The following is a 20,193-nucleotide window of genomic DNA, read 5'->3' on the forward strand; positions in this document are numbered from 1 at the left end:
AAACTTCAACACTAAGCCTGATATACCTTCATCAATATCATTGATAAATATACAAAACAACAGTGGACCGAACACCGAACCCTGTGGGACTCGACTAATAACATTAGTCCACGAAGAGCAGCATCCATTGATTACCACCCTCTGTCTTCTCCCACTTAACCATCCTTTTATCCATTGTAGCAACTTACCCTTAATACCATTCTGCTGCAATTTGTACAGTAGTCTTCCATGTGCAACAGTGTCAAAAGCTTTCCTGAAATTCAAATATATGATATCAAAATTATTTTTTACATCCAGTTCCTTTGTAACCACATCATGATATCCTATCAAATTTGTCAGACAAGACTTTCCCTTAACAAACCCATGCTGTGTCTGAATTATTGTTGCAGTCTTGTCTAGATGATCCTGCAATGCATCTTTAATCAGTGACTCCATTATTTTACCCGTAACAGAAGTTAAACTAATTGGTCTGTAATTACTCGTGTCACCCTTCGATCCCCTTTGTGAATTGGGGATACATTTGCGCTTCTCCAGTCCGTGGGAACCTCTCCTGAGTCCAAGGATGCTCTCATAATTATGGCTAAGGGTTTGCTTAGTTGCTTTGCAGTCTCCTTTAATATAACTGGATAGATCCCATCCACCCCAGGTGCTTTTCTTATGTTTAACTTCAACAATTTCTCCTCCACTTTGCTCTCAGTTATTACAAAATCATTACGTATCCTGCTACAATTTGATAACATCTGCCATTTTCAAACCTTAATAATTCCTCGTGTGAATATAGATGCAAAATACTCATTCAGTTTGTTTGCTATCTGAGCAGGATCTTCAACAGTAGAACCATCGATATCTAGTGGACCAATCAGATTCATCCCCTTCCTTTTAGAGTTTATATAACTAAAGAAATCCTTGCTGTTGTTCTTAGCATCTTTTGCCAAAGATTTCTTGTAATCTGCCTTCGCCTGCCTAACCTCCTTTGTGACCTGATTACAGACTAGCTTATATCAGCTATAGGCTTCTGAGTCGCTTGATAATTTATATGCATCCCATGCATTTTTCTTCTCTGTCATGAGTCTCATTAGTTCATTTGATAAACATTTTGGTCTAAACCTTGAACAATATTTCTTAATAGGTATGAAACTTTTAGTAGCTTCCACGGTTAATTCCTTGAATGCTTCCCACTTAGAATTTAGTGTTGGTAAAATTGTCAGTTGATCCCACTGTACAGAATTTAAAATTTGTCTGAGACCACTGTACTCACCCTTATGGAAGCAAAAACCCTTTCCTTTACCCCTGATGGTAATTAAATCTTTAAGTAAATCCCACATCAGTACACTGTGATCACTGCCACCTAGTTCCTTTATCTGCAAATTCTTAATACCCGAATGATCACTGCTGATAACCGGATCAAGAGTATTACTTTCTCTGGTTGCCTCTCGAACATGCTGCTGCAGAAAACAATCATCCAATAAATTCACGAAAGTCTGACTAGTGTGTGAGTGACCAACCCACAAGTTCCAGTCAATATCTGGGAAGTTAATATCCCCTATCATAAGACATTCCGATTTACTAGCCCACTCTATTTCTCTGTACAATTGTTCATTGTACTCATTCGAGTCATTAGGCCTATAACACACTCCTACTCTTATTTTTGCTTTCACAGTGCTTATGTCACACCAAACTGACTCAACAGTGCACTGTTCATCTATATCAACTGGGTGCACTTCTTTTGATTTTATATTTTTCTTAATTAACAGCATAATACCTCCTCCCTTTCTATCCTGTCTTTCCTTTCTGTACACATTGTACTCCCCAAATTCCAGTTCAGCATTCCTTAAATTTGGGTGACACCACATCTCTGCTATCCCAACAATATCTGCCTTTGATGTCTTGACCAACACTTCAAATTCATCAAATTTATTTACTATACTTCTAACATTGGTATACATGCTCCTATTCCTAGTTACCCTAACACATCCCATATACCCACCTATTTCAGGATGACTGCCATCCGTCCCTGAAACTCCCAATACCCCTCGCTCCAAGTCGCTACTTATTCTAATAGAAGTTGTGCAAGAATTGCCTTCACTTTTGCCTACGGCCACTGTTAATCTATTAGTCCTTGTATCCCCCCCCAAGCTATCAGTTTTCCGACCCACCTAACACTGCCTCGATAGCATCCGCAAATATTCTTGCACCCTTCCTATTTAAGTGTATCCCATCCCTGTAGAAGCAGTCTCTCCTGTGAACAAGTACAGTCGTAGCTGAAAAAAATTCTATCCCTTGAGCCTTGCACAGTCTTTCCAGGGCGGAATTGGTTGACAAGGCTCTCATCATATACTCCCTTCTGTTGTGTGTGGGCAGAATTGCAGACTCTTTCAAATTCAATCCTAATTCTCGGCTTTTGTTCAACAGTGACCTGTACTTGTTAAGTAATTCTGCCGGTCTCCTACTCTTAATATCATTAGTGCCAATGTGTACAACTATATCACCTTTTGTGTCCTTAAAAGATGATATCCGCTCCAACGTCATCAACCTTTGCACCTGGAAGACATACCCTGGTCCTGTTCCACCTATCCTTTTTACAAAGCATGTTTCCCGTTTCCCTGACAGTAGAGTCATCAACAACTACTAGTTCCTGTGGGACCAGCGCATTCTGCCTTGGGAGTTGCCGCTGTGTTGCGTGATGACCAAGTGCAAGCTCTGGTGTTGATGTGGACAGCTGAGAGCCCGATGGCCCCCTCAATTTAGATCTTTCGAGGGCATCCACCCTGTCCCTCAAACTCTCATATAGGCCCATAACAACGCTGAGTTGTCGCCTGATTTCCTTACACTCCTTACATCGTGCACACACACAAAGACATCCCCTACGGCAATATCATGTTCCGTTCAAGAGAGTTGGGCAAACATTTCACAAGTCTGCACATTTTTTTTAGGCTGTGATGCGTTGGAGAAGCGCCCCCCCCCAGGTCTCTCCCCCGGGTCACAGCACTCCTGCCACTTTGTGCCCGTTCATAGTGTATCATTCATACATAGTGTATGAATGATACACTGTGTATCATTCATATCATCGATAGGTGCAATATGGCCTTGCACCAAAAAAGAAAGAATTACAACAACTGGATTTATTCTTCAAGATGAAATTCAGAATCAGCTTTAAGAATAAGCAAATTCAATGCCTTTTATTGTTTTTTAACATATTTATTAGTTTCCTTCATCATTATTATATTATTGGTTTCCTTTATCTTTGCTATATAAAACATATGTATTAGTTTCACTTTATCTTTACTCTATATAAAATTTATACAGAATATTCACTGAGTGGCCACTATATTATGACTTACCCTTTTCATGAAATAAATTGCTACGTCAGTAACAGCATCACATACTCATACCACAAGATGAAAACTAGGTGGACAGATATATAGGGATGCTCTGTGTATTCAGTTCAGTGCAAAAATAGACAAGATGAAAGCTTTAAGTTATTTTGAATGTGCCACAGTAGTTGCCAGATGAACCAGTATGAATATCTTGAAAACTGCAACTCATGCTTAGGTTTCCATATATGACTGTCTTGGATATATTGAGGTTAGCTCAATGACCAAATCGAATTTTATCCAGCTTGTGGTGATTCTGTGAGCTGAAACAGTTTATTGAGAGAGGCCCACACAAACTTGTGTAGGGTAATAGAAAGGTTATAGTCAGTCAAATAGCAACTCAGGGCAACAGTGGTACTCAAAGAAACATTTCAGAATGCACAGCTTGTCAGACTTAGGTGGGGTATTGGGTGGCATATTGCAGATGACGTCCGAACCAGATTGGAATAGAATGATAAAAATGTGTATTTATAGTGAGCGGAGGAACAGTAGCTGTAGATTGGCCAAACATTTCTGGTCTGATAAAGTTCGATTCCTGCTATTTCACACTGTTGTGAGGACCTGAATGTGGTAAAAAAAAGCACAAGTCCATTTACCCATCCTACCAAATATCAACATTGCAGGCTTTGGTGGTGATAGTGTAAATGGTGTTGGAGTGGTTTTATGGTTCACAAAATCTGGAAATTGTTTCTGAGAGGGAACATCATTTGTGACTGTAGTGTATCCACAAGTAAATGGGTTCTAACAGAATTAATGTCCATGTCACAAAACTGATCCCAGGAATGCAAGTGTGAATTCAGCCCTCTTGGTGGTGGCAATGTAATGGTGTGGAAGTGTTTTTGTGGTGCAGAGTGGACCCCCCTTGATACTAGTGGAGCAATGTTTGACGCCACAGGTTATCTGAAATTAATTTCTAAAAAGCATCTCTTCATGGCTGCAGCTTATCCATAGGTGAATGCATTCTTCAGCAGAATAATGTGCCTTGTCAATTGTACAGGACTGGTTTCAGAAATGCATGAGTAGCAAATTCAACGCTGTAGTGGCCTCCACACTAGACCTCAATCCAGTTGTGAGCACCAGCAGCATAAGATGAATTGAGCTGTTTTCAAATACTGATCTGCAGCTATTTGCAACAAATCTGGGAAACAATTGAGTGGATGAGGATCCATGTGTTGTGTTTTTGACACCTTGTTAAGCCCTTGCCGTGACAAATCTAGTCTGTTGCAGGCTAAAATGAGGGAGGGGATTTATTTTGTAGGAGTTTCTCATAAAGTGTCCACTCACTATAGATATTGTTAGTTTATATTAGTAAAATGTTTTCCTAATGATAATTTAATGAATGATTTATAAATTAATAATTTAGAAATTACTTCCATAATTTTTTTCTAAAAAAAATAAACTTATTTAAACATAGATGGAAGTGGATATCTGTAGGCTAGAACAGCCTTATGTAATAAAGCCCCGTCACAGAGAGCCATCAGTTTCACTAACAGAGTATCCTTCTTCTCCAGCACCTGCACCCTCCATACCTATTAGTACTGCCCACAGTGATAATCAGATACCCATGGAAGTGGACTTAGGATTAAATGTGTCATCTCCTAATTCAGGGTATAAAACTTCATATTTTTTAAAGGAAGAATTTTGAAAGATTTATAGAAATGAATTTTATTCCATTTAACATGAATCATTGTCTTAAACTAAAATGTTACAATTAATATCTTTAACTAAAATGTTACAATTAATGAAGAGGTCTATAAAAATTTTAGAACATTGATAGCATAATTTTTATTCTTTTGTTATGTTAGACTACAGTAAAACCATTTTGTGAATTCGACAAAACAGTATTTCTGTAAGTGCATTGAACTTTCATTGCAGTTCAGTCAAGAAAAGGTGGCTTAGTATGGACCTAAGTGGGGATGATCCTGCTCAGATAGCAAAGAAACTGAATGAGTATTTCGCATCTACATTCACATATGAGTTAAGGTTTGAAAATGCCACAAGGTTATCAAATTGTAACAGGGTGCTTAATGATTGTGTAACAACTGAGAACAAAGTGGGGGAGAAATTGTTGAAGTTAAACATAAGAAAAGGCACCTGGGGTGGATGGGATCTATCCAGTTATATTAGAGGCAATGAAGGAAGTAAGCAAACCCTTAGCCACAATTATGAGAGCATCCTTGGACTCAGGGGAGGTCCCCACGGACTGGAGGTGCAAATGTATCCCCAATTCACAAAGGGGGATCGAAGGGTGACGAGTAATTACAGACCAGTTAGTTTAACTTCTGTTCCGGGTATAATAATGGAGTCACTGGTTAAAGATGCATTGCAGGATCATCTACACAAGACTGCAGCAATAATTCAGACACAGCATGGGTTTGGTAAGGGAAAGTCTTGTCTGACAAATTTGATTGGTTATTATGATGTGGTTACAAAGGAACTGGATGCAAAACATAATTTTGATATCATATATTTGGATTTCAGGAAAGCTTTTGACACTATTGCTACAATGGATAAAAGGATGGTTGAGTGGGAGAAGACAGAGGGTGGTAATTAATGGGTGCTGCTCTTCGTGGACTAATGTTATTAGTGGAGTCCCACAGGGTTCGGTGTTGGGTCCACTGTTGTTTTGTATATTTATTAATGATATTGATGAAGGTACATCAGGCTTAGTATCGAAGTTTGCAGATGATACAAAGGTTGGCAGGGTTGTTAATGACAGTAATGGCAGTGTGTTACTGCAACAGGATCTAGAAAATTTGGGCAGTTGGGCCGAGAAGTGGCAACTGAAGTTTAACCTCGAAAAATGCAAAGTACTGCATATGAGTAGAAGTAACCCCAGAGAAATGTACCAACTGTGTGATACTATACTTAAGGAGGTAGAAAATGAAAAAGACCTGGGAGTAATTGTGCAGTCAGATATGAAGTTTTGTGAGCAATGCAGACAGGCTGCCAGGGCAGGTCATGGGGTGTTGTCAATGATATACAGGAATTTTGTTAGCAGGGAAAAGGAGGTGATTGTCACTCTGTATAAGGCAATGGTCAGGCCACACCTTGAGTACTGCGTGCAGGTCTTGAAGCCTCATTTTAGGAAGGATGTAGATTTACTTGAGCGTGTACAGAGAAGGGCAACAAGATTGGTGAGGGGAATGAAGGGATCCTCTTACCAGGAAGGCTTAAGTTCTGCAAATTGCAGCAGCTGGAGATTAGGCACCTGCAAGGTGAACTGATTGAGGTGTATAAGGCCTTGAATGGGTCGAGCACGCTGAATTCTGATGGGATTTTTCCACTTGTTCAGATTACGAACCTGAGGGGGCATAAATTGAAATTGAGGAAGAACAGGTGTAGAATAGATGTGTGGAAATTTGCCTTTAGCCAGTGGGTGGTTAATTGCTGGAACAAACTTCCATCTTTTGTTGTGGAAGTTGATAGGTTAAATAAATTTAAGGAGGAAGTGGACAAATATTTAGAGGGGATTGGTGTGTTTTTTTGGCTGATGCTGCATAAGCTCATACGCTTTCTTTCTTGCATCACATGCCACTACTACTACTGATAAAAGCAATTTCTTTTCAATAATTATTGTTTTTAGAGCAATACTATGATGATGGAATTACACATGAGAAGTCACTGTGTTTACTGAAAAATCTTTTGTATGCTTTGGTTTGCTTTTTTATGCTTTTGGTTTGCATAGTTTGAAAACATCCATTTCATTTCTGTTTTTTTTTTTTTAATCATATTGTATAGTAATTATTCATAAAATGCTAATAAATGTTTTCCTCAAACTGCAGACTAGGGGCTTAACCTTTTCATTTGCTGCACCTCACTGCCAAATAATTGTGGACGCCTCTGTGTGCAGGAAGCAATTTTTTAATTGAATCCTGTGTATGGCTGTTGTATGTCCCTGAGTATAGCCAAAGTGAATTTTATACTAACAGAATATGTCAGGTAACAAATTATGGGGTTGTTACTTAACTTTAAGTGGAACATGGTTAAGTGAGATATATTCTGAAAGCCCCCATTGAAATAAGTAACCGTTCTGTGCTGTTGCTATTCAACAAATGTCATCGTTTTTCATCTCTGTGAGTTGTATAATAGCTCTTTACTGTTTAAAAGCAGTAACAGTAAAGTCCATTAACTGCAAAGTGGTGTTTGTCTTTGTTTAAATTTTACTTAAATTTTTAAGTAAAAATGTAAAGGCAAGCACTGAAAATAACTGATTAATACTAAAAAATTTAAATTTAGAAAACTAAAGAGACTGGCTGCATCCCATATCTGTGAAATATAAAACTTGGTGAAAGAAAAACTTAAAAAGACTGCAAATAAATAATTTAGTAAATTAAAAAAATAAATGGCATTTAATAAGACTTAATCTTAAACTTAATAAGACATAAATAAGATCTGATAGAGGTGTATAAGGCTTTGAATGGTTTGAGCATGCTCAATGCCAATGGGATTGATGGTAACTACCATCAGAGGTAAAGGGAAGGGTTTTTGTTTTCGTAAAGGCGACTATGATGGTCTGAGACAGTATTTAAATTCTATACAGTGGGACCAACTGATGATGTTACCAACAGCAAACTCAAAATGGGAAGCATTCAAGGAACTAATCTTGGAGGCTACCAGGCTTTACATACCAACTAAGAAATATTGTTCAAGGTTTAGGCCTAAATGGTTGTCAGATGAACTAATGAGACATGTGGCAGAGAAGAAAAATGCATGGGATACATACAAATTAATGGGTGACATGGAAGCCTATGATAGATATAAGTTGGTCTGTAACCAAGTCACAAAGGAGATTAGGCAGGCAAAGGCAGACTATGAAAAATCCTTGGCAAAGGATGCAAAGAAAAACAGAAAAGAGTTCTTTACATACTTGAACTCGAAAAGGAAAGGGATGAATCAGATTGGTCCACTGGATATTGATGGTTCAACAGTTGAGGATCCTGCTCAGGTGGCTAACAATCTAAACGAGTATTTTGCATCTACATTCACGCATGAGGAGTTATTCAGGAAGGAGAATGATGTAGGTAAAGTAAACATTGGCAGTGAGCTGGATGATTTTGTAATAACTGAGAGGAAAGTGGAGGAGAGATTGTTGGGGATAAACATAAAAAAGGCACCTGGGGTGGATGGGATCTATCCAGTTATATTAAAGGAGGCAGCAAAGGAAGTAAGCAAACCCTTAGCCATAATTATGAGAGCTTCTTTGGACTCAGGGGAGGTACCTATGGACTGGAGATGTGCAAATGTGACCCCAATTCACAAAGGAGGTTCAAAGGCTGACACAAGTAATTATAGACCTGTTAGTTTAACTTCTGTTCCAGGTAAATTAATGGAGGCACTGGTTAAAGAAGCACTGCAGGATCATCTAGACAAGAATTCAGTTATAGCTCAGACGCAGCATGGTTTTGTTAAGGGCAGGTCTTGCCTGACCAATTTGATTGGATACTATGATGTAGTCACAAAAGAACTGGATGCAGGGAATAACTTTGATATTATATATTTGGATCTTAGAAAGGCTTTTGATACTGTTGCACATGGAAGACTGCTGCACAAATTGGAGCAGTGTGGCATTGGAGGCAAATTGCTGCTATGGATAAGGGGATGGTTGAGTGGCAGAAGACAGAGAGTGGTAATCAATGGACACTGCTCAACGTGGACTAATGTTATTAGTGGAGTTCCTCAAGGTTCAGTGTTGGGTCCGTTGTTGTTTTCGGTGTTTATGAATGATATTGATGATGGGATATCAAGTTTAATGTCCAAGTTTGCAGATGATACAAAGGTTGGCAGGGTCGTTAAGGGCAATACTGACGCTATGCTGCTGCAACAGGATCTGGACAGGTTGAACAGATGGGCTGAGAGGTGGCAAATGAGGTTTAACATCAACAAATGTAAAGTGCTGCATATGGGAAACAGTAACCCCAGAGCAACGTATCAACTCTGCGGTACTACACTGACAGTGGTGGAGAATGAAAAGGACCTGGGGGTAATTGTGCAGGCAGATATGAAGTTCTCTGAGCAGTGCAGACGAGCTGCAAGAGTAGCTCATGGTGTCTTGTCAATGATATACAGGAATTTTTCTAGCAGGGATAAGGAGGTGATTATTCCCTTGTATAAGGCAATGGTAAGGCCACATCTTGAGTACTGTATACAGGTCTGGAGGCCTCATTTCAAGAAGGATGTAGAGCTGCTGGAACGGGTACAGAGAAGGGCAACAAGATTAGTAAATGGAACAAAGGGTTGCTCTTACGAAGAAAGGCTTAAGTTTTGCAAATTACAGAGTCTGGAGACTAGGCACCGGCGAGGTGATCTGATAGAGGTGTATAAGGCTTTGAATGGTTTGAGCATGCTCAATGCCAATGGGATTGTTCATCTTTCTCAGAATAATCACCTCAGAGGGCATAAATTCAAATTGAGGAAGGACGGATGTCGGATAGATGTGCGGAAATTTGCCTTTGGCCAGCGGGTGGTTGGTCGGTGGAACCGACTTCCATCACTGGTTGTTGAAGTTGATAGCCTAAACAAATTTAAAGCTCAACTGGACAGGTATTTCGAACGAACGGAGGGTTGAAATGGGAGTGGGTTTTTTTTTTTTTTTTTTTTGGCTGATGCTGAATAAGCTTGCTTTCTTGCATCATATGCCTCTGCTAATGCTAATGCTAATGTTAATACAAAAAATAAGAACTTAGGTAGCTGCAGTGATATCAAAACTAAACTATGAAAGTAAGCGAATACCAAAGTGACGAAATAACACTTAAGGTCCAATGCTTAAAAATGACAGATGGGATGGAAAATGTTAGCCATTGATCTGAAAGCTTCCAGATCTACAGCTAACAAGCAGTAGATCTGGAAGCTTTCAGATCAATAGTTATGGGTGTGTGTAGTTCATGTATTGTAGCCAATCTTTATTTGCACCACTTTGAAAGTAAGTTTAATAATACTGCCATACTTTATAGATATATTGATGACCTTATTTCAATCAACGAGCCAAATTTTCTGCAAGAAATGACTATTTTTTATCATTCGGATCTGGAGCCTGAACATACCAATAAAGTTAGTTTTATCGCTGCCACATTTTTAGATATTGATATTAAAATTATGGCTGGGAAGGTTGATACTAAAGTCTACAACAAACGTAAGAATTTTAAATTTGAGACAATCTCACACACTGGCATTTGAACATATCACGTAGAATTCATAGCAATATACAGCAGACTCTCGATTTACCCGGATTGGATTAACCAGGACACTTAAATTTCAAATAAAATAAAAAAAAAAAAAAAAAATCAACCAGAAATCAATAAAATTTAAGTAATAAATAGAATAGGTATCTCCTCCATGGTAATTTTCCGAAATAGTTCTCTGTGTTTGCCTTCTATTTTCTATCTAACTCTCATATGTTATGCCTCAAAATCTATTGGAGTAATTCGAGGCGCTACTGCTACTATTCCTGTTGCCTTTTCCTTTCACCCATTTCTTGGGCCTATACCCTTGCCTTGCTTTTCCTGCCTATTAGGCTACAGAAACCTGTGTAAATATTCTAATAATGTAAGAATAAAGCTATCTGTAGGGCTAGCAGTTATATTTGCTGGCCAATCATTCATATTTCTATTGCGAGTTTCATTTTTTGCATGTTTAGCAAATTTATGCTATTTTTAACTTAAATTTGATCTTAAAGCTATTACGTATACTATATTTAGTATATATTAATGAGGTGAGACTGGCATATAACTCGCAGAAACAGATGGTTCATGTTGTTATTGATTGCATATATTGAGAGGTGCTAGCCCCAAGTAGACGTGCCTTTCTATGTAAGCCTTATGCAGTAATGGCATTATGATACTTTTGATTTGGTATATTGTTAATATTTGATTTAGTATGACTTCGCTAATTATAGTTACTATTAGGGGCTGTGTAGGTTATGGTTACACACATATCTTAGGCTATATTGCCTAAAAATAAAAAACCTTTTTGTGTGTGTGTGTGTGTGTGTGAGGTGCAATTAATAAGTCTGTTGAAAAGTGCGAAGATGGAAGAGTAATTGCACAAAATGCCAAAACTAATAGAAGGATAGCATAAATTGGAGATATTAAGGCGTGAGAAAGAATGTGAATGTTCTATATGATATAATGAGTTTAATGAAATTAAAGGCTGAATTGGATAGCCAATTAGAAAGAAGGGAAGTGTAAAATAAAAATGATTAAATTAATATAGAGTAATATGAAGTAATAACAAGCATCAGATAAGGGTGGGATATTTTGGTTTTAAGGTGAAGAAAGGGGGAGAAAAATTATAATCTTGATGTTAGCTAAAAATAAATATTGATACATAATCAGGTATTTCATCAGGGGACTACACTGATCATGTATCAAAAACTGTTTCTATACTTTTCCATACCTGTGGAAGAAAAGGAAATTTAAGAATAAGTGAGAATGAATAGGAGGGTAAAGCAGTAGAACTTACACAAAGATACAGACAAGATAGTCCCAATGTAGTGTATGTTGTAGAACATAATAAATTAAGGACATTAATGATACTGTACATATCCAGTAATGAATTGAATGGCAAATGACAAGAATGTAGCTTTCAGAGTAAAATGGACTTCAGGTTCTAATGGAATAATGTTAGAGACAAAATTTAATAGATACAGAACTGTGCGTGGTGCGATGTGTGCATGGCTGCAAGATTGAACATTCAAATACTATATTGGTGCTCGTTCTTGGTGCACGAACTTCTGTGGGTTTGCTGCCAGCATTTATCCAGCTTCAAGACAGTTGTTTCCAAGATAGGGTGTAGCCTCGTGCCCTTGCAGCCTTTCATGGTTCTTGAATTGCATGATATGTCGAGCGACTCTAGCCAGAGGCTGTGGCAGAATTGGTCGATCACTTCAAGATTACTTCAGTAACGCTTTGCGGAGCATGACAGATCAATTCTCTCCTTGGTGACACTAATCCACAATCGCGGAACATTTCTGGCAGACCTACCATGACCCTAACCCCTAAATGCGATTACAAAGTGATTGACCAATCCTGGCACTTTTGCCACTGCCTCTAGCTGGAGTCGCTTAACATATCATGCAATCCAAGAACCGTGAATTGCTGCAAGGGCACGAGGCTACACTCTACCTTGGAAACAACTGTCTTGAAGCTGGATATACGCTAGCATGAAACCCACAAAGTTCGTGCACCAACAATGAGTGCCAATCTAGTAGATTGAACGTTCAATCTCGCAGCCATGCAACCATCACAGCGTGCACAACTCTGTATCTATTAAATTTTGTCTCTGACGTCACTATTCCATTAGAATCTCTATATTGCTGATGAAGGGGGTCCATTTTACCCTGAAACTACATTCTTGTCATTAAATTTATTACTGGTTATATACAGTATAATTAATCTCCTTAATCATCATTAATTGTTAATGGAATTCAGTACAACAGGCCCATTTGTATTAATTAAAGTAAGTGCTTACATTGTAACCTAGATACAATAATAGGTAGTTATAAGTGATTGATGTGATTTAGAAATTTTTTTTGGTAGAATATGTATATGAAGTTTATGCATACAAATTGTATAAAGCAGGGGTGGCCAATGAGTAGATTGCGGCTTTAATTTCGGTCGATGACTTTTAAATATACCTCGATTCATTCCTCGATTTGCACAGTCAGGACAGTCAGTCCTCGTATAACACGTGTTTACACTACACGAATTCGATCATACACGATTTATAAATATGGGAACGATATCTTATATAACACGAACCGAATTCACTTATACACGATTCGCCTTTGTGTTTACAAGAAATGGCAGTCGAAAGCAGAATCACCCCAACCGAACGCAACACGATAGGAATGAAGAGAAGATTCTGAAAATGTATTTGTTTTTTTATATCAGTTAAGGGGAAATACATTTCACCATAATAACGTAAAAACCAACACAATTCCAGCTATCGGTATAATCGCAAATGCAATTAGATCGAGTTTACTACCAGTTTATAACAGATTCCACTACCAGAAACGCAACTGGAAATTGTTTTTATTGTTTTATGGTAGTAACCCCTAGAAATGTGCTTTAGTAAAATGTGAGGTGTTAATAGTGTATCTCTGCCTTTACGGTGTTGTTTATTCAGTTGCTACACGCGCGCAGCTTTGTTTGTGTATCAAGTGTGCCTCCTCGTTTTGTAATTGTGCTTTGTTCCCTAAAAATGAGTAAAATATTTAAAAGGTCTGAAAAGGAAGCATCCTGGTGAAGACACTGCAGATTCAGAGAGAAAAAGAAACGCAATATCGATAAACAGAGGCGGACTGGGTCAAAAATTCTTACCAGGGGAAATTTATAGTGGCCTCATACTATGGTTTATGGCCCAAATCACACCGGCCACCGGCGTTTACCCGGTAAGGCTTATGGCCAATCCGCCTCTGTCGATAGAGAAAAAATATGAAATTGTGAAATACTTTTAGCGAAATGAAAGACCATGTGATATTGCATGTGCTACAGACCTAAATGAGGCAACGCCGAGAATTACAAAGAATGCAGAGAAAATAAAAACAACTTTCGTAGCAGGAACAACTCAAAGTGTAATTAAAATCCATTAGATTAAGACACAAAGAATTGAAAGAGATGGAACGCCTGTCATCTGTTTGGATAGAAAATCAAACAAAAAACAAGTTTGCTTACGATAGAAGTAAAAGCATTAGCAATATTTTATTACGCAATAGTCGTAATAAAATGCGTAAGTATTTTGTTAAGATTATTTATTGTGTTTGGTAATGTTTTGGTTACAAATGTGTGTTCAATCTTGGGTGGTCGGCACCTAACCCCATTTTTCCCATAGGGCCTGTTGTTTATATTGCACGATTTTGCATTGCACGAGGGTTTCTAGGAACGCAACTATTGTGCTATACGAGGACTGACTGTACTACGAAAATTTTATGTTGCACAGCGGGTTTCCGCTGCGTGTTATTTTTTATTATTATTATTTTTTTATTTATTTATTTATTTTTTTTTTTTTTGTACGAAGCTTCAAAAATAGGAATGAAGAGCAGATTTTGAAAATTTATTTATTTTTTTTTAAATTTTTTATTTTTTATTTATTTATTTTTTTTGTATGATTGAAGATTTCACCATAACGTAAAATACCACAGAATTCCAGCTGTCGGTTTTATTGCAAATGCAATAAGATTGAGTTTATTACCCATTTATAATTAGATTGCACTTACAGAAAAGCCAAATAAACCGGAAAGTGCAAATTGTTTTTATTGTTTTATGGTCGTGACCTCCAGAAATAGCTTTAGAGAAATATCACAAAGGCATTCAAAACTGATTTTTATAAGGATATAACCAAACAGAGCAATAAACGGTGGTGTGTTTGTCTGGTTATTTTGGAAACAACTTCCTCATTCAAGAATCCTCTCATCAATTATCTTATATATTAGCTGTTCAGACAGAATATTTTTCTGGTTCGTGGAACTTAGTGTTTTAATCAGTACGCATTGCTTTTGCTGTTTTAATAACAGGACAGTACTTATGTTAATTTAATACCTTTTTGATTTAAAATGAATACAGTACTACGAAAAAGAGTAAATCCTATTGTTTTCATCGAGAGTGGGAACTAGAATACATTTCTTGTAAATGTGAAAGAAAAATGTTGCTGTTTGATTTGCAATGCTTCTGTGGCTATAGCCAAAAAAGGAAATTTAGAAAGGTACTTCAACGCACTCCACGATAAATATCAATCGGATTTCCTGCCTAATAGTGATCTTAGAAAAATATAACTTAAATAACTTAAAAATAACTTTCATGAAGAAATCAAAATTTCTTCATGAAATTTACAATCTAAAGCAGTAACTGTAGCATCATTTAAAGTGAGTCATCTTCTTGCAAAATAATACAAACCATTTTCTGATGGTCAATTCATCAGTCACATTTTTAGAAATAACAGATTCTCTTTTTGAAAATTTGAAGAACAAAAGTGAAATTAAAAGTGCTCTTCAAGATCTGCAATTATCTCAATACTGTGATGCAATGCATCGAAAAAATGAGTAAAAATGTGAGCGAACAATTGTTTGCTCATATGGATAATTGTGTGTCCTTTTCTTTACAACTAGATGAATCTACAGATGTCAGTGATACAGCTCAGTTGCTCGTTTTTATTCGTATGGTTTTCGATGATTCTAGAGAAGAACTGCTGGGTATGGTTTTGTTAAAAGAAAGAACTAGAGGTCTTGATATCTTTCAAACTCATTCAAACATTTTATTGAAAAAATTAAATTACCACTATTTAAGGTCATATCAATAACAGATTGAGCTAAAGCAATGATGGGATATCTTATCGAATTCATCGCATTATGCCAAAAGGATGATGAATTCCAGATTTTTTGAGTTACCCTTGTATCATCTATCAACAAGTCTTAGCCAGCAAAAGATTATATACTAAAAGTGTTATGGACATCGCTTTCGAAATCGTGAATTCCATCAGAGGACAATCTCTTCAGAGGAGACTTTTCAAAATGCAACTCAGTGAAAAAGAACCAGATCTGACATTACACACAGATGTAAAGTGGCTGAGTCAGAGTAAGTTTCTACAGAGATTTCGAAATTTGCTGAATGAAATTAAAAAAATTTTTTTTTTTGATCAAAGGGGAAATGGTTATCAGCAGTTACGAGATACGGAGTGGTTGTGTGGTTTGGCTTTTTGGCAGATTTTACCAGTAAATTAAGCAATCTGAATTTGGAATTACAAGGAAAAAATAAAAATGTGGGTGACATGATTAGTAATATTTCTGCCTATAAATATCAATTTTTGGCAATTGCTAAGGATCTCAAAGAAAAAAAAATTGACCATTTTGCAAATATGCATTAGGAAATATCATTTGTAAAAATATCCTGTTTTTGAATTTAATAGAGAGAAATATGTTTCTGAAATTGAAAATGTGGTCGATTTTGAAACCAGATTCAGTGATTTTAAAACAATTGAAGACCTTGTTCAATATATTTCTTATCCATTTAATGTTGACTTAGATACAAAATAAATTGCAGAAAAAATCGCAATTTTTCACATGGAGAAAATATTACTTGAAAATGAAATTATTACATTGCAAAACGATATCTTCCTAAAATCCAGATCAGCAGAAAAAGACTTTTGGAAATATGTTTGCCGAGGAAAGTACCCAAATGTAAATAATGCAGTGAACTTCTAAATTCCTGTTTTGGTTCCAAATATCAATTGTGAATCAGCCTTTTCGTGTTTGAAACAAACAGAGACGAAGAAACGCTGTGCTCTTACAGACTTGCATACAGAAGATTGTTTACGGTTGGCCTTATCACAGTATATCCCCGATTTTGAAAGCTTGGCAGATGACACGAAGATACAAACTTCGTATAAATTCAAATTTTAAAAACGTATGAATTTAAAATAAGAATTCTGAAATTGTATTGAATTTTAAAATTTATAAACAGCATTTTTCAATATGTGTTGATTAACTTTTTTAACCTCGTGCAATGAAATTTGAGATGGTAGATCACGGCACATTTTGAAGAAAAAAAAGTAGATCGCATCACAAATTAAGTTGGCCACCCCTGGTATAAGGCAAGCAAGTGAATTGAGGAAAGGGAAGGGATGAAAGTGTAGATAAAAAAGGCGAAGATAGCGAGAGGTTAAGGACTGGGAACGTTCATATCACCCTCGTATTGCACTAATAGCTTTATAAACGACAGCAATGTTTTGAGTGTTATATTTTTGTATATATATAATCCTTTTGTATGCTAACCTTTTTTTGAAAAATATAAATATCTGCTCATACCTTTTGATAGGAAATTCCTACTGCCTGATGCTCACATCAAATTAATCTGAGGCCAACTATATCACCTTTCGAGACAAAGTATACAAACAAATTTTTGGTTTGGCGATGGAATTGAGCTTGAGTGGCTTAATATTGGAGGTCTATCTCTCAACGATTCAGTGTGTAGTAGTAGTGGCATGTGATGCAAGAAAGTAAGTGTTATGAGCTTATGCAGCATCAGCCAAATAAAAAAAAAAAAAAAAAAATCTCACCATTCCCTCCAAATGCCTGTCCAGTTCCTCCTTAAATTTATTCAACCTATCAACCACCACAACAACAGATGGAAGCTTGTTCCAGCAATCAACCACCAGCTGGCCAAAGGCAAATTTCCGCACATCTATTCTACCTCTGTCTTTTCTTAATTTGAATTTATGCCCCCTTAGGTTCGTAATCTGAACAAGTGGAAGGATCCCATCAGAATTCAGCGTTCTCAGCCAATTTAAGGCCTTATACACCTCAATCAGATCACTGCGCAGGTGCCTAGTCTCCAGCCTCTGCAAGTTGAAGAACTTAAGCCTCTCTTGGTAAGAGGATCCCTTCATTCCCCTCACCAATCTTGTTGCCCTTCTCTGCACACGCTCAAGCAAATCTACATTCTTTCTAAAATGAGGCCTCCAGACCTGTACGCAGTACTCAAGGCGTGGCCTGACCATTGCCTTATACAGAGGGACAATCACCTCCTTTTCCCTGCTAGCAAAATTCCTATATATCATTGACAAAACCCCATGACCTGCCCTGGCAGCCTGTCTGCATTGCTCAGAAAACTTCATATCTCACTGCACAATTACTCCCAGGTCTTTTTCATTTTCTACCACCTTCAGTGTAGTACCACACAGTTGGTACGTTTCTCTGGAGTTACTTCTACCCATATGCAGTACTTTGCATTTGTCAAGGTTAAACTTCAGTTGCCACTTCTTAGCCCATCTGCCCAAATTTTCTAGATCCTGTTGCAGTAGCACACTGCCATTACTGTCATTAACAACCCTGCCAACCTTTGTATCATCTGTAAACTTAGAGACTAAGCCTGATATACCTTCATGAATATCATTGATAAATATACAAAACAACAGTGAACCTAACACCGAACCCTGTGGGACTCCACTAATAACATTAGTCCACGAAGAGCAGCACCCATTAATTACCACCCTCTGTCTTCTCCCACTCAACCATCCTTTTATCCATTCTAGCAACAGTGTCAAAAGCTTTCCTGAAATCCAAATATATGATATCAAAATTATTTTTTGCATCCAGTTCCTGTGTAACCACATCATAATGTCCTATGAAATTTGTCAGACAAGACTTTCCCTTACCAAACCCATGCTGTGTCTGAATTATTGCTGCAGTCTTGTGTAGATGATCCTGCAATGCATCTTTAACCAGTGACTCCATTATTTTACCCGGAACAGAAGTTAAACACTGGTCTGTAATTACTCGTGTCACCCTTCGATACCCCCTGTGTGAATTGGGGATACATTTGCACATCTCCAGTCCATGGGAACCTCCTCTGAGTCTAAGGATGTTCTCATAATTATGGCTAAGGGTTTGCTTAGTTGCTTTGCCACCTCCTTTAATAAAACTTTAGTATACATTTGATGCCTTTTCTACTCAGTATCACATACTATGGGATGTATTTAGACTATGTTCTAGTTACTATTGATAGTATTACTATCCAAGACATTTTGCATTTGTTTAATAATATTTACTCTAGACTCAAATTTATATGGGAAAGAGAGGGTATGGATACAAAGCCATTAAATTTTCTAAATTTCACGCTTGAATAAAATCCAATTTAACATCTATTGTAAACCTACAAACACCGGCATGCTTTTACATTATAACAGCTATCACCCATTCTCCTACAAGAGATCTATTATTCTTAATCAATTTCTAAATGCCTATAAATAATCAACGACGGAACCTGCTTTGGACTCAGAAATACAAATATTAACCAGCAGATTCTTAAACAGGGGTACCATAAACCTTGCTACAATAAACCAAATTAGGGCACAAGCTAGGGATAGGATACAAAATACTACATCAACCAACAATCATAATATTAAAAAAATACTTTATTTCTGTCTCATGTGTCGAACAGTGCCACAAACAGCTTAACAGATGCTTTAAAGATACTGAATTTAAAATTATGGCGAGGCCAATATGGAAACTACACACTATACTGAAAAATCGCTGAGTCCTTTTCTCTTTCGCAACTCAAATAAATGACCTGGTGGGATTGCAACTCATAATATCAAGGTTCTATGCCTTTTCCTCTGAATTTTCGTGTTAATCAACACATGGCCTCTGTGCTTCTTGTTCAGCAGCATCAGAATTAGCCTTTCAAAAAAAATACTTTTTTATTTAACGAGGCCAAAATACTTAGCGTCCAACGTAATTATACTAGACTATTAATTGCAGAAAATGTCAAAATTAAATGACATGATAATACTGCTAATGTTCGCCACCCGTTTCTAATCTCCATGGGCTTTTACGTAAAAGTGCATGTGTGAAGACAAATAATCCCTGTTTGAGTTTCATGCTCACCCCTATTCGGTAATTTGTTTCTGTGATCACGGCATACAGTCAAAGCATTGTCAGCTTCAGGAAGGAAAATCGTTTTGCAATTGTTTCGTTGAATTTCTTTTAATTCTATTTTTAATTATGTTAGATTGATTTTTAATTGTGTTCATTTGATTTTTAATTATTTTTTACTGTAATGTAAGATTTTCAATTTTTTCATTTTAATTGCTGGAGAGTATCATATGGAAGTGTTCTACATATTATATTGAGGTAAAATTCTCTTATTATTTTACAAATATTGATATCAATGTAGAACGTATCGAACATTATAGCTCTGGTTCATACTATTAAAGTTCCTTATGTGCAGCAGTGGTATAAACAATTTATTAATATTTTTATAAACACAAAATTTAAAATTGTTGCATAGCCCATAAGTAAACTCAACACAGTATTGAAGATGAGGAA

General features: G+C 36.9%; 1 protein-coding gene across 6 annotated transcripts in view; it reads left to right on the forward strand.

Moving 5' to 3' along the window:
- The window catches only part of HUWE1 (HECT, UBA and WWE domain containing E3 ubiquitin protein ligase 1), a 1,105,343-nt gene that overhangs the window by 299,149 nt on the left and 786,001 nt on the right, over window positions 1–20,193 (forward strand). For all 6 annotated transcript variants that reach the window (XM_090389849.1, XM_090389845.1, XM_090389850.1 and 3 more), the window contains exon 18: window positions 4,789–4,982. In XM_090389849.1, coding sequence (XP_090245975.1) covers window positions 4,789–4,982 — 194 coding nt within the window. The remainder of the gene's footprint in view (window positions 1–4,788; window positions 4,983–20,193) is intronic.

Source organism: Mastigoproctus giganteus, chromosome 2 (genome assembly GCF_048544385.1).
Source record: "Mastigoproctus giganteus isolate SK-2022 chromosome 2, ASM4854438v1, whole genome shotgun sequence".
NCBI lineage: Eukaryota > Metazoa > Arthropoda > Arachnida > Uropygi > Thelyphonidae > Mastigoproctus > Mastigoproctus giganteus.